Source organism: Capra hircus, chromosome 18 (assembly GCF_001704415.2).
Source record: "Capra hircus breed San Clemente chromosome 18, ASM170441v1, whole genome shotgun sequence".
Classification (NCBI taxonomy): Eukaryota; Metazoa; Chordata; class Mammalia; order Artiodactyla; family Bovidae; genus Capra; species Capra hircus.
The window spans coordinates 21,752,363-21,768,296 of record NC_030825.1 but is presented as its reverse complement, the minus strand read 5'-3'; the positions used below and the strand labels follow the sequence as shown (position 1 = coordinate 21,768,296).

Sequence of the window (15,934 nt, the reverse complement as noted above, 5' to 3'; positions counted from 1 at the left end):
GGTATACACAGTATTGCTGTTGTCTGGTTGCTAAGTTGTGTTTGACTCTGCAACCCCATGAGCTGCAGCAGACCAGACTTTTCTGTCCTTCCCTATCTCCCAGAGTTTGCTCAAACTCATGTCCATTTAGTCAGTGATGTCATCCAACCACCTTATCCTCTGTCTCCCCATTCTCCTTCTGCCCTCAATTGTTCCCAGCATCAGTCTTTTCCAGTGAGTCAGCTCTTCACATCAGGTGGTCAAAGTATTGAAGCTCCAGCATCAATCCTTCCAGTAGATATTCAGGGATGATTTCCTTTAGGATTTACTTGATCTCCTTGCTGTTCAAGGGACTTTTAAGAGTGTTCTCCAGCACCACAGTTCAAAACCATCAATTCTTCAACATTCAGCCTTCTTTATGGTTCAACTCTCACATCTGTATGTGACTACTGGAAAAACCACAGCTTTGACTATGAAGACCTGTGTCAGCAAAGTGACATCTCTGCTTTTTAATATGCTGTTTAGGTTTGTCATACTTTTCTTTCAAGGAGCAAGTATCTTTTAATTTCGTGGCTTCAGTCACCATCCACAGTGATTCTGGAGTCCAAGAAAATAAAATGTCACTGTTTCCACTTCCCCATCTATTTACCATGAAGTGATGGGACTGGATTTCATGATCTTAGTTTTTTGAATGTTGAGTTTTAAACCAGCTTTTTCACTCTCCTCTCTCACCCTCATCAAGAGGCTCTTTAGTTCCCCTTCACTTTCCACTATTACAGTAGTATCATTTGCATATCTGAGGTTGTTGATAATTCTCCCAGCAATCTTAATTTCAGCTTATAACTCATCCACTCCAGGATTCTGCATGATGTACTCTCCAGAGGAGTTAAACAGACAGGGTGACAATATACAGCCTTGAAGTACTCCTTTTCCAATTTGGAATGTCTATTGTTCCACATTTGGTTCTAAGTGCTGCTTCTTGTCCTGCAATCAGGTTTCTCAGGAGTCAGGTAAGGGGGTCTGGTATTCCCATCTCTTGAAGAACTTTCTGGTTTGTTGTGATCCACACAAAGTCTTTAGTGTAGTCAATGAAGCAGATGTTTTGTTAGGATTCCCTTGCTTTTTCTATGATCCAGTGGATGCTGGCAATTTGATCTTTGGTTGCTCTGCCTTTTCTAAATCCAGCTTGCACATATGGATGTTCCCAGTTCATGTACTGCCGAAGCCTAGCTTGAAGGATTTTGAGCATCATCTTGCTAGCATGAGAAATGAGTTTAACTGGATGGTAGTTTGAACATTCTTTGGGATTGTCTTTGGGATTGGAATGAAAACATAGTATATATTTCCATTTATTCAGGTCTTTGAATTTTTTATCAGGGTTCTGCAGTTTATAGATGCTGTGTTTAATTTTTGGGGGTGGGGGGGAGGCAAGGGCTACTTTAACGGTATTGCTGCTTTCTTAATTTTGAACTCCAATTGTTCATTCTTCAAATACTCAATCAGATAATACAACTGAGCCTTGATCAACATGGGACGTAGAGGCGCGGACCCTCCTTGCAGTCAAAAATCAATGTATAACTTCACAGTCATCCCACAGTATCCTTGGTTCTACATCTGTGGATTCAACCAACCACTGATGGTATAGTAGTAGGTATTTATCCTTTAAAAAAAATCTGTGTGCAAATGGGTCAGTGCAGTTCAAACACATCTTATTCAAGCATCAATTACATATGAAAAAATACAACTGACATTTACCTATCAGTCTTTTATTCAACCTTGCTAAACTGACTTCTTTATTCCAGGAGTTTTTTGAGGGTATATTTCATGTTAATTTTTTACACAGATGATTATGTCATCTGGAAAAATAGGTTTTTTGCCACGTTTCACTGTGTACAACTTCCAGTATGGTGTTGAGTGGCAGTTATCTTGTTGCTAATTTTGAGGAGAAAAAGCATTCAGTATGGTGTCAGCTGTACATTTTGATAGACATCCTTTATCAGGTTATAGAAGTTCCACTTTTTAATTTTCTGATATTTTCATCATGAATGGGTGTTGATTCTTTTAACAAACTGAGATAATCATGTAGCATTCTTTCTTTACATATTGAATCATATTGATTTTTCAAATGTGAATCAGCCTTGCATTCCTGGGATAAACCACACTTGGTTGTGGTTTTTGAACATATTATACTTTTTAATATATTGCTGATTTAGACTGGCAATACTTAGTTAGGGATTTTTGTATCTATTTTCTGGAGTAACAATTATGATACCAATTCCAACATGTGGGTCTTCCCTCCGCATACCCCCACTACAACAGCAATCCTCAAATATCAGTTAGGTGTCCTATAATTCAATCCAGTGATGACTCCAGCTATCCAGAGACAGCATCAGATTCCAAAGGTTGAGGGCTTACTCCCAGGGGAATAGCCTCCCCTTCAGAGGCCAAACACAAGATCAGGCTGTCATGTGATTCTGACTCACTACAAGTCTGAGTTTCCTAAGGTCTCATTCTTGTTGTTCAGTTGCTCAGTTGTGTCTGACTCTTTGTGACCCCATGGACTGCAGCACGCCAGGCTTCCCTGTCCTTCATCATCTCCTGGAGCTTGCTCAAACTCTCATCCATTGAGTCAGTGATGCCATTCAACCATCTTGTCCTCCGTCGTCCCCTTCTCTTCCTGCCTTCAATCTTTCCCAGCATCAGGGTCTTTTCTAATGAACTGGCTCTTTGCATCAGGTGGCCAGAGTACTGGAGCTTCAGCTTCAGCATAAGCCTTTCTAATAAGAATATTCAGGATTGATTTTCTCTAGGATCGACTGGTTTGATCTCCTTGCAGTCCAAGGGACTCTCAAGAGTCTTCTCCAACACCAGAGCTCAAAAGCATTACATTTTGGAGTCTTTAATTTAGTTTAATAGAGCGTTTAATAGTTTAAATTTAAAAGTTTAATTTAATAAAGTGGCTTACAGAACATCAGTTTACTTACAAGATTACCGGCTACCCTGGTAATGAGCCTCCATATTCAATGGATTTCCAGAAGTCACCTCGTTAACATAAACTCACTTGTGGTTGAAAAGAGCTTGTTATTAATAACAACACACCCACTTCAGGTTTATAAAGGCTCTGAAACATTTTCAGGGACTGAGGACAAGAGACTAAATATTGTTAACATAAGATGCTGAATTGCTCTTATCATTCAGGAAATTCCAAGAGTTTTGTGAGCTCTGTGCCAGAAATGGGGATGAACACCAAATATATGTATTTCCTATTATCAAGCAAAACATCATAGGGGGAATACTGATCAGCAGTTTCCAAATAATGTCTTTGGTGGTTTCAGGGTGATGCTTAAGAGTTTAGAAGTGTTCCTCTTCTTTTACTTCCTGGAAGAGACTGAGGAGAATCAGCATCATTTCTTCTTTAAATATTTGATATTATCCATTTAGGTGATTTCTTTGTAAGAAGGTTTTAAACTGTGAATTCATTTCACAAATATATAGTCATACAGATTACATATTTCTTCTTAGATGTGTTTGGGCAGCTCGAGGCTTTTAAGGAATTTGTCATTTGAGACATTTGATTTGGGCACAGAAATGTCCACTGTTTTAATGGAGGGTCTATAATGATATCCTCTCTTTTGCTCCTGATATTGGTAAAACGGTTTATGTCAGATTATTTACCATTTCTGTACACTTTGATTCATGATATTAGAAGATTCATCCAGTGCCATTTCTTTCTAAAGAACTTCCTTTAGCATTTCTTTTATAGCAGGTCTGCAGGCAATGAATTCTCTGTCTTCGTTGGGGCTCTGTTTGCCCTCATTAGTTTCTGCTGGATATAAAATTCTGAATTTTACAGTTATTTCAGCATTTAAAGGTTTTGATGCACAGTCTTTGGCTTTGGTAATTTCTGCAGAGAAATCCATAGTCATTCAAATTGTTGTTCCCTTATATAAAATGCATCATTTCTGTCAGATCTCAAAGCTTTCAACCTTTGGTTTCAAGCTATTTGATTTGATATGAGTAGGCTTTGTGTTTTGTTTGTTTTTATCCTGTTTAGTGTTTGCTATGCTTCTCGCATCTGTAAATTTATGTCCTTCACCAAATTTTTTGCAATTATTTCTTCAAATGTTTTTTCGGTAACATCTTTTCCTCTTCGTCTAGTACTTAAGTTACATGAATTTTACATCTTTTCAAATTGTCCCCACGGGTCCCTAAAGCTTTTGCATAAAATATTTTCAACCTTTTTTTCTCAATTCAGATTAGGTAGTTTCTACTGAATCCTCTTGAAGTTTACTGCCTTTCCTTCATTCTTATATTGGCCCACACATTGAATAATTTCTTCAAAAATTTAAGATGTATTTCTTCAGTTCTAAAATTTTCACTTGGTTCTTTTTTATAGTTTCTGCTTCTCTGGTAAGTTCTATCTTTTCACTCATTTCAGGAATGTTTACCTTTATCTCATGGAACATGGTTACATTACTGATTTAAAATCTTTGATTAATTGTCATCTGACTACTGTTAGGGTTGGGATCTCCTGTATTCTCCTTTCAGAAATAATCACGTTTCCCTGGTTCTTTATATTGTAATTAAAAATTACATCCTGGACATTTTGAATATAATATTGAGACTCTGGATCCTTAAAAATCTGTGGAAAATGTTGAGTTCTGTTGCTTATCAGGACACCTACTCAGTGCAGTTCAGGCTGCATGTACTGCCTCTTTGTCTGGGTGTTAGTTCCATGTGCTGGTTCAGTTGTCAAGACCTTTGCTATGCCATGCAGACTTGCCCAAAGCACACCCTGCTCAGGCACCGGGGCAGTGTTTATAATGTACTGTGGTCCTCAATACCTTTGCTGTGTTTCTCCGGGCCTGCTGTGTGCATACGTAGCTCAGGGCTAAGCCAGAATTAGTACCTTTCTTTCTCTACCTCTTTGCTCTCCAAGGCTTCCTTCTCATTCTCTGGATAACCTGGTTTCCTCTTCCCAGTTCCTCTGCTGGCTAGAAAGATAAAATTTCCTCAGTTTTTAGTCTCCTGATTTGCTGTGAGTTCTGAGTGACTAAGAACAAAGGGGAAAAAAACAAAAACAAAAACAATGGGAATTTCCTCCATACATCACCATATCTTCCCCTAAATTCCACCAGTTAGGATGTGGGGTTTCTCTTGGGGTTTTAGTTGTTACTATAGCTGCTGTGACTGGTGCTGACCTTGGGCAGAGTTAGTAAGGGGAAAAAACAAATCAACCAGGGAAGCCCCATGCAGTTTGTAGGGGCCCCTCTCTTAGTGTTCTGGCTAGCAAACTTTCTGTGTCTATACCTGCTATCAGTTCTACAAAGAGAAAGAAAAAACCCACAACAAACTACTGACTCTCACCCCCTTTTGGGGTTAGTATTCAAGTTTTGAATACTTCCCTTCTAACCCCCTTTCTAATGGTTACTTTTCAGAATCCTCATGCAATTGCTTTCTGTATTCTATCTAGTTTTCAGTTATAATAAGAGCAATAAGCTACAGTAGGATTACAATATTTTGGCTGGTTCTAGAAGTCACTTATTTTAAGGGAATAAAATTGATACATTTTACCTTTATGGTTTGTACTTTGTGTCTTCTCTGTTTTTAATAAACTGTTTCCCAACCAAAGGTTACAGAACTATACTCCAATAGTTTCTTCTAGAAGTTTTAGTTTTAACATTTATGCCAAATGCAAACAGGTTGCTGCTGCTGCTGCTAAGTCGCTTCAGTCGTGTCCGACTCTGTGCGACCTCATAGACGGTAACCAACCAGGCTCTCCCGTCCCTGGGATTCTCCAGGCAAGAACACTGGAGTGGGTTGCCATTTCCTTCTCCAATGCATGAAAGTGAGAAGTAAAAGTGAAGTCGCTCAGTCGTGTCCGACTCTTCGCGACCCCATGGACTGCAGCCCACCAGGCTCCTCCGCCCATGGGATTTTCCAGGCAAGAGTACTGGAGTGGGGTGCCATCGCCTTCTCCGGCAAAACAGGTTATCTCACATCAACAGTCAATTGGTGTAACATCAATTATTGTTTCCTTTTGATCCAGCATGCTATATTATATACTAAGCTTCCATACATATGAGGTCCTATGTTTTGATATTTTATTCAGTTTTATCAGTTTGCACAGACCAGTGATAAATGCATTCCATCCAACCACCACAGTATCTTCTCAAAGGGTAAGTACTCTCACTTTGTTTTTATTCAAAATTGTCATGGTTCTTCTGGACCCTTTCCTCTTTATGTGAATTTCAGGGTTAGCTTGCCAAGTTCCCCAGAAAGCCCTATGGGGATGTGGACTGTAATTTTAAATTGATGGATTTGGGAATAAACATTTCCATCTTCTCATACATGAAAATGGTGTATGTCTCTCTGATTTCCTCCAATTCTCTAGGTCTTCTTTCTGTATTTCAATATAATTTGAAAAATTACTTCCTGGTATGATTTTGTGTTTTACTTTCAAATTACTTTTGGAAAGCAACTTATTTTTTATAATTGATGAACTTTTTTTCTCTTGTCACATTGTTGTTCAGTCACTAAGTCATGTCCGACTCTTTGTGATCCCATGGCCTATAGCACACCGGGCCCTTCTGTCCTTCACTATCTCGCAGTTTGCTCAAATTCATGTCCATTGAGTCTGTGACACATCTCACCCTCTGCTGCCCCTTCTCCTTTTGCCTTCAATCTTCCCCAGCATCTGAAGCTTTTCCAATGAGCTGGCTCTTCATATCAGGTGGCCAAAGTATTGGGGAGTTTCAGCATCAGTCCATCCAATGAATATTCGAGGTTGACTTTCTTTAGGATTGACTGGTTTCATCTCCCTGCAGTCCAAGGGACTCTCAAGTCTTCTCCAGCACCACACTCTGAAAGCATCAATTCTTTGTCCTCAGCCTTCTTTATGGTTCAACTCTCACATCTGTACATGACTAGTGGAAAAATCATAGCTTTGACTATATGGACCTTTGTTGGCAGAGTGGTGTCTCTGCTTTTTTAGGTCTGTTATAGCTTTCCTTCCAAGGAGCAAGCATCCTTTAATTTAATGGCTGCAGTCACCGTCCACAGTGATTTTGGAGGACGAGAAAATAAAATCTGTCACTGCATTCATTTGTTGCACTGACCACCACCAAAAAAAGTACTGGCAATAGACGTATGCTTAAAGAAAATGATTTTAAGGTTTCACCATTAATTATGATGTTTGCTATAGGATTTTGAAGATATTTTTCATCATGCTGAAGATATATCCTATGTTGGAATTACTGATTTTCACTAATCAATAGATTTTAAATTTTACTGATTTTTTTTGCATCTATTGATATATGTGGATTTATCTCCTTTAAGTGTCAATATGGTAAACCATATCATTTGATTTTCTATTTTCTCATAGTAAGCTGTCCACAAATGTTAAAGATAAGCCCATCTTTGGTCAAGTTTTCTAAAAAATACTTGTTAGGTTTAGTTTGTTGCTACTTAGTCTTTTGGGTCTTTTTCTTTCTCCTTCATTTTATAAATAATTCTCTGTTTTAAAATTCTCTCATGCTATCTATTTAGTTTTGATAAAACAGGGTGGGGAAAGTTCTTTCTTCTTCAGTTTTCTAAAACAGTTTATATAACATGTTCCTTAAATATTTGGTAAAATCTAATTTGGCCAGCTTTTCTGTTATCATATTTTAAGTACTGGCTTGGTACAAAAGTAATTGTGTTTTTGGATTGTGAATTTTAAATCATTGTAACTACATTCAAACATATTTTTATTAGTCAAAATAGGAACCATTGCAATCAACACATTTTCGCCAACAAGATACTAGTTTGTTTATTCCTGTAGCATACAAATCCATGCTGCAGGATTCAACAAATGCTCAGAAAGCATTTTCTGCATCCTGCTGGTTATGGAAGTGTTTTCCCTGCAAAAAGTTGTCAAGATGCTTGAAACAGTGGCAGTCCATTGGCTAGAGGTCAGGTGAATATGCTGGATGAGGCAAACCTCTGATTCATTCAACTTCTGAAGCATGTTGTGCAACATGTAGTCAGAATCAGATATTATGGAGAAAAACAAAGCTCATTAAAAAAAAATTTTTATGTTTTTACATTATGAAAGTATGATAACACATTTACAGTAGACTTGGAAAATACAGAACAAGATTACATGTATTTCCACTATATATTAGAATTGACCCATTCTGCTGCAGGCGTTCAAGTTTTCGGTGCATCTCATTTACTTGCTGAGCATACTTCTCAGATGGATTGCTTCTGCCAGGATTCAGAAAGCTGTAGTGGATTAGACTGGCAGCAGACCACCAAATGGTGACCATGACCTTTTTTGGGTGCAAGTTTGACTTTGGGAAGTGCTTTGGAGCTTCTTCTTGGTCCAATCACTGAGCTGGTCATTGCTGGTTGTCATAGACAATCCAGATGAGAAATGTTTGCCGTTGTTGAGTACAGTAAGAGAAAACAACAATTCTTTTGATTTGTGGTTAGCTCATGAGATATCAACTTATCAAGATTTCCACCATTCTAATTTGCTTCAAATGCCAAATCACCACAGAATGGTTGATGTTGAGTTCTTGAGCAACTTCTTGTGAAGTTTTAAGAGGATCAGCTTTGATGATGGCTCTCAATTGGTCATTATCAACTTCTGATGGCCAGCCACTATGGTCATCTTCAAGGCTCTCATCTCCTTTGCGAAACTTTCTGAACTACCACTGCACTGTACATATTCATTAGTAGTTCCTGGGCCAGATGCACTGATGTTGAGAATTGTCTCTGCTGCTTTTTTGACGCATTTTGAACTCGAATAAGAAAATCGCTTAAAAATGCTTTTTGTCCTAATATAATTTCTATAGTCTAAAATAAATATAAACAGCAAGTAATAAAGTCATTAGCAAAAAAATAAAGTGAGAAATGCATATTAAAGTGATTATAATACAACATTTATTTAAGAATGTACTCCAATATCAAATGGCAAAGTTCAACAATGCAAAGCCACAATTACTTTTGCACCAACCTAATATAAAATCAATTTTGTCAATTTGTTAACAGTTTATTTAGGTTTTCTATTTCTTTGATTTTGATAAATTATATGTATGTGAACATGTATGTATATACATACATTATATATTTCAGTAAATTGTTCACTTAGACTGTTCACAAATGTATTAGCAAAGAACAAACTAAAGTATTTCGATTATGGAAAATTTCAAACGTACAAAAGCAGACAAAATAGTATCATAAGCTCATTTTACCCATTCCCTAACTTTAGCTTTATCTTCCCTGATAGTTCAGTTGGTAAAGAATCTGCCTGCAATGTGGGAGACCTGGGTTTGATCCCTGGGTTGGGAAGATCCCCTGGAGAAGGGAAAGGCTGCCCACTCCAGTATTCTGGCCTGGAGAATTCCATGGACTGTATAATCCATGGTCGGACGTGGATAAGCATAGTCAGACGTGACTAAGCAACTTTCATATTCACACCCTCCATACTTTCACTTCTGCCTCTCACATATTATTCTGAGACAAATTCTAGAGATACCATTTTATGTGCAATTAGTTTCATATGTAATGTTAAGGATGTTAAAAATAACTTCATACTATTATTAACCAAACAAGTGAATAATTTCTTAGTATCGAATTCTAGTGTTCAGACTTCTAATTGTCTCTTAATGTTCCTTGCCTTCTGTAGTTTGTTTGAATTCAAACTAATTTGACTTGTACTTTTTCAATCTGTACATCCCCCTGCTGGTTTTCTTTTTCCCTTTGTAATTTACTGAGGAAATGCTATTCTTTTTTGTTGTTGTTCAGCAAGTATTCTTCATAGTTTGTCTTACAATGCTTTTTTAATCTCAGCTCTGGTTGAGTGAATGACCTTTCCCACTTCTAATATTGTCTTTTTTCTACATTACTCTTGCCAGAAGTATGCTTGTTGCTATTATTTTTTTAACAAAAGGCCACTTTTTGGTTTTGTTGAGTCTTCCTTTTTGTAAATTTTGAAGTTCATTTATCTCTGTTCTTCTATTATTATCCTTTCTTTGGATTCTTCAGTTATCCTTTTAGCTTCTTTAGCTGAATTTAACTCATTAAGTTTAAATCTTTTTCTTCTTCTAAAATTAGTATTTATGATCACAAATTCTCTAAAGTACATTTAGGGATATCCCACAAGTTATGATATGTAGTATTTTCACTATTGCTAAATTTTTTTTTATGAATGTGTTCAAATTTTCATCCTAATTTCTTCTGTGACATATTACTAGATGATATATTACTATTTCTAAACATTTTTTAAGACCTATAGTTGACTTAGTGTTAATTTCTGCTGTACAGCACAATTATTCAGTTATACACATATATAAGCATGTGTGTACATGTAAATATACACATTTTAAAGATACTGTTTTCTATTATGGTTTAACTCAACTATATCTATTGACTATAGCTCCTCGTGCTATATAGTAGGACTTTGTTGTTTATCCATTCTACATGTAATAGTTTGCATGTGTTAACCCAAACTCCCACTCCATCTTTTCCCCACTGTCCCTCCTCCTAGGCAATCAAACCTTTGTTCTCTATGTCTGTAAGTCTGTTTTGTTTTGCAGGCAGGTTCATCTGTGTCTTATTTTATATTCCACATGTAAGTATATCCTATGGTATTTGTCTTTCTTTTTCTGGTTTACTTCACTTAGTATAATAGCTAGTTCCATTCATGTTGCTGCAAATGGCATTATTTTGTTCTTTTTTATGGCTGAGTAGTATTCCATTGCATGCATGTAACACATCTTTATCCTTTCAACTGTGATGGGATGGATATTTACATTGTTTCCATGTCTTGGCTACGGTAAATAGTGCTGCTAGGAACACAGGAGCACTACGTTTAATCTGGATATACGCCCAGGAGTGGGACTGCTGGATCACATGGTAGTTCTATTTTTAGTTTTCTGAGGAACCTCTGTACTGTTTTCCATTGTGGTTGCACCAACTTACATTCCCACCAACAGTGTAGGAGGGTTCCCTTTTTTTCCACACCCTCATTAATATACGTTATTTGTAGACTTTTTAATGATGGCCATTCTGACCAGTGTGAGGTGGTACCTCATTGTAGTTTTTATTTGCATTTCTCTAGTAATTAGCAATGTTAAACACTTTTCCACATGCCTATAGGCCATCTATAATTTATTCTTTGGAGAAATGTCTATACAGGTTTTCCACCCATTTTTCACTTTGGTTGTTTCTTTGTTGAGTTGTATGAGCTGTTTGAATATTTTGGAAATTAAGCTCTTGTCACTGCATTATTTGCAAATATTTTCTCCCATGCTGTAGCTTGTCTTTTCATTTTGTTTATGGTTTCCTTGGCTGTGCAAAAGCTTGTAAGTTTGATTAGGTCCCATTTGCTTAATTATATTGCCTTGGGAGACTGACCTAAGAAAACATTGGTACAATTTATGTCAGAATGCTTGCCTATGTTCTCTTCTAGGAGTTTCAAAGTTTAAGTCTCTAAGCCATTTTGAGTTTATTTTTGTGTATGTATGGTATGAAGATGTGTTCTAACTTCACTGATCTACAAGCAACTATCCAACTTTACTAGCACCATATGGGATTTTAAAGTTATCTTTTGGTTTCTGGTTGCTAATTGTACTTTTGTCAGAGAATGCTCTGTATGATACCAAGCACTGGTGTGTATGTCAGACTTCCTTTTTCCATCCAGTGTATGGATCAGTTTCCATGAATGTTTCATGCACACCTGTAAAGAATGTAAAATCTCTGAATGCTGGGAGTTAGGATACCATGTTCCATTAGGCAAACTGTGATGTTTAAACCTAAGCCTTGACAATTAGTTTTTGCATGCCTGATTAAATTATTGAGAGGTTAAAAAAATTATACACACTGTAACTGTGGATTTGTCACAATTTTCCCTTGACAACTGTCAATTCATGTTTTGTATATTTTGAGGCTATATTAATACATAAAATTAAAAATATATCTTCCTTATGAATTAGTGACCATCTTGATTTCAATTTTAATAGTTATACTAGCTCTTTAAGTATCTGTTTCTCTGTTTTTGTATTTTCAAAATTTTCTGTAGTTAACCTAAAACAGATACATTTGGATTTTAACCACAGCACTTGGTTTATTATTTTTGCCCCCAGATATCTTAATTTTGCCCTCACTCTAGTTGGACATGGAATGTTCGAATTTTAGATTGCTGGTTAATTTTTTCCCTTAGCACTTTGAAGATGTTATTCTATTGCTTTCTGGCTTCCATTTTGCTATTGGTTATTCCTTTGTTATTCTTTCCAGACAATCTCTTCTCTCTCTAGATATTTTGGAGATATTCGTGTTGTCTGTGATGCCGACTGTAACTCAGGGTCAGTTAACTCTTTTTTTCCTTGCTTTGAGAATCACTGTATGTCAATGCCTTTTGTTATTTCTTGCAATTTTCTTAATAAATTGTCACTGTCTCCCATCTTCAAGCTACTTTCTGGGTAATTTTCTCAAATCTATCTCTCAATACTATACTTTTTACTTTAAGATCTGTTTGGTTATTTTTAAAGTTTACTTGGTATTTTTCTTTCTCATATTTTGATACCTACTTGTTGGATATTTAAAACACTTCAGATCTTGGGGATCTAAGAAACTTCCTGCTGTTACGCTTGCTAACTCAACTTGCGGTGGGTTGTTCACCTATCCGCTGTCTAATTTGGGGATCTATTGTATATCTATGGCAATCTTGTAGCCTACATGGCTACTTGTATTTATCTGTGCCAGATGCATCAAAAGGTATAATAAGCCCAGGACCATTTTGTTCATTTTGGGCCTAAGTGATTCCTGGGCTGAGCATGGAACATAAATTTGCACCCCAAACTAATAAAGATAGGTTTCTAGGTATCAACTGTCAGGGGAGACCTCAGCCTCACCCTCATCCTGAGACTGAGCCCAAAAAGACACGCTTCTTTTGTTACCACCAGTGCTCATGGAAGAGTTTTTTACCATTTCATGGCAACCATCTCCCTTTGTGGGTTCCAGCTTTATGTGATGAACCTCACAAAGGCCACATGAGCCCTAGGCCTTTTATTTGTCTCAGTGGGGGTAATATGCTCCTGGCATGCTCACCCGAGTAGTCACAGGTTACTGAAATCAGCAGGGGCATTTGGCATTTGTACAGTCAATTGCAGTTTTCAGCTTATTGCTCTGGTTTATAGTTCTTGCAGTTCTAGTTCATAAGGATTATCTTCTTTGGGGGGGCTTATCTATGCTTTAAAAAGGACATCTATTATATATTATTTAATGTTTCTAGGTGTTTTGTAACAGGTAGGTTTTCAGGTTATCTAACCTATCACATTACCAGCAACTTTAAATTTGATTTTTGTTAATTCTTTAAAGGTTTGTTCTCTTACCCTCACTCTTTTTTTCCTCTTTTTACATATATATATATATATACACACAATAAATACAATTTTAACTGTTACTATTCCCAGAAGTACAAATTAAAAGCAAAAAGCAGCAGTAGTTAGGAACCAGTCTCAATCTGTCAGTTTATGAAAGCATCCTTCCCTGTGGTACTTTCCAATAAAAATTCTACATGATTAGCAGAGGACAGCATGATAAGAACACAGAACTAAGACAATGTATTTGTGTTTTGGTTTTGACACTGTTATAACCAACACTGAGATCTCTGACAAGACACTTCAACCTCTTACAGCCTGTTTTACCTCCTCATAAAGATGTTTATGAATCTATGATCACACTGATCAATACCTGTACTGTCCAGTTAGGAATACACAGATTCTAAGAGTCTTAAAGTAAGGATATTAATGTATGTGTAATATTCCTGAAGTTTATATTGTAATTTATTTAACCATAACAATGCTGATGTTAGGTGTTCATGACTGAAATAAAATTTTTAAAAAGTTGCAACATCAGTTTAACTAACAAGTATGTGCATGAACCAAATAACACATTGTACAAATCACATCTTATTATATTATTCTCAGAAGTGACTGCATACTTAATACTACCTTAGCTTTTGGAGTAGCTTTAATCGTCCATATGCAATCAACTGCTTGGCCGGGTTTTGTTTTTTCCTCTTGTTCTACCTGACTAGAACGCACTATTCCATCAGCTCCTGATAGCTCAAACTGGCAATCTAGAAAGAACAGATGAATGATGTTCAAAGGAAAATAAGACTAATCAAAGATGCCATGAGAAAAAAAAAGAGGTAATATACTAAACCTGGGATGGGATTTAAAATACCTCCTAGGTAAGTAAAGTCTGGATCTGTAACAGAGAAGAGAAGAAAGTGATTGGCACTGAGATATTTTAGAGTTAATTTAAGGCTTAATGTCTTATGTTATATCTAATGCTGCATTTAACAACAAAGCAAGAGAAAGCTTTCACTGGTGTATACTACAAAGCACTGCTCACTTATAAGATTGATGTTTTTAAAAGTGATAATGCTTAAATTTTTGATCACATTGTGAATTAATAACATTTATGCTACCTGAAAACTCACAACTCTTTCTCAACTGCAGTAGCTAGTAGAAAGATATAGACTACAATGAAATATTATCCAGTCTTAAAAAGGAATGAAATTCTGACACATGCTATCTAACATGGATGAGTCTTGAAACGTTATGCTAAGTAAAATAAGCCAGACAGTTAAGGACAGTGTAAGGTTCCATTTATTGAGGTCCCTAGATTAGTCAAATTAATAGAGATAGTTTTCACAGGGCTGTAGGGATAGGGTAATGGGAGTTAAGTATTTAATGGGGACAGAATTTCAGCTCGGGATGACAAAACAGTTTTGGAAATGGACAGTGGCTATGGCTGCACAACACTGTACATGTACTCAATGCCACTGACTTGCACATTTAACAGGGTTAAAACAGTGAATTTTATGTTACACATAATTTACTCCTCCTCACCATAGTAGTAGCTGTGTGTGTGTGTGCTCAGTTATGTCCAACTCTTTGTGACCCCATAGGCTGTAGCCTGGGCTTCCCTGCTAACTCAGGGAATCAGGTAGGCCTGATATCCACTGCAGTATTCTTGGGCTTCCATGGTGGCTCAGACTGTAAAGAATCAGCCTGCAATGCAGGAGACCTGGGTTCAATCCCTGGTTTGGGAAGATCTCCTGTAGGAGGGCAAGGCAGCTTGCCTAACCCATTCTTGCTTGGAAAATCCCCATGGACAGAGGAGCCTGGTGGGCTACAGTCATGGGGTCACAGTGTTGGACACGACTGACTGACTAAGCTACAGGCTGTAGCTCACCAGGTTCTGCTGTCTTGCCTGGAATTTTCCAGGCAAGAATATTGGAGTGGGTTGCCATTTCCTTCTCCAGGGGATCTTCCTGACCAGGGATCGAACCCGTGTCTCTTGCGTCTCTTGCACTGGCATGTGGATTCTTAACCACTGAGCCACCTGGGAAGCCCACTGTAGTAGCTTAATGAGCTGTATTTTCACAATGGCGGCACAAAGAAAGAAGACTAAATGATATACAGTATATTCTGCCCTGTGAAATAGTTCACAGAAAGTTGACAACCAATAGTTTATATTAAAAAAACTGATTTAATTAAATTGGTCAGGTATTTGATTTTTAACAACTAAATCAATTAACTGAATTGATACTTCAGCACCAAAAATACATTATATAAAAAAGTCTTACATAGAGTCAGGTTTTTGCAAATATGTTTAGACTACCTGAAAGAAATAAAAGGTTATCTTAATCATTTGAACAATACTTTTAAAAATATTAAAAAACAAAGTCAGGCAACTTTATATGTAAAGATTCTTGGAAGAAAAGCAGCTCTCTTTTTCTTCTATTATATGTATCATGAGAGCTACTTCATATGGTTTATGGTTAAAATATAGACACACTAAAATAAAAAGAATGTTTAAGATTTCTAGACTAATTACCCTACATCTGTGTTTTATAGTACTTCAGAGTTTCTACATACCTTATGTTTAATATTAT

The 15,934-nt window shown here is 36.8% G+C and overlaps 1 protein-coding gene across 2 annotated transcripts in view; it reads right to left on the bottom strand.

Annotated features, from left to right (window-relative positions):
* The window catches only part of NETO2 (neuropilin and tolloid like 2), a 67,974-nt gene that overhangs the window by 34,235 nt on the left and 17,805 nt on the right, over nt 1–15,934 (bottom strand). Inside the window, exons 5-6 of one of the 2 annotated variants that reach the window (XM_018061971.1) lie at nt 14,194–14,238; nt 13,980–14,107 (exon numbers count right to left, since the gene is read on the bottom strand). In XM_018061971.1, coding sequence (XP_017917460.1) covers nt 13,980–14,107; nt 14,194–14,238 — 173 coding nt within the window. The remainder of the gene's footprint in view (nt 1–13,979; nt 14,108–14,193; nt 14,239–15,934) is intronic. The other variant, XM_018061972.1, reaches the window with a different exon arrangement.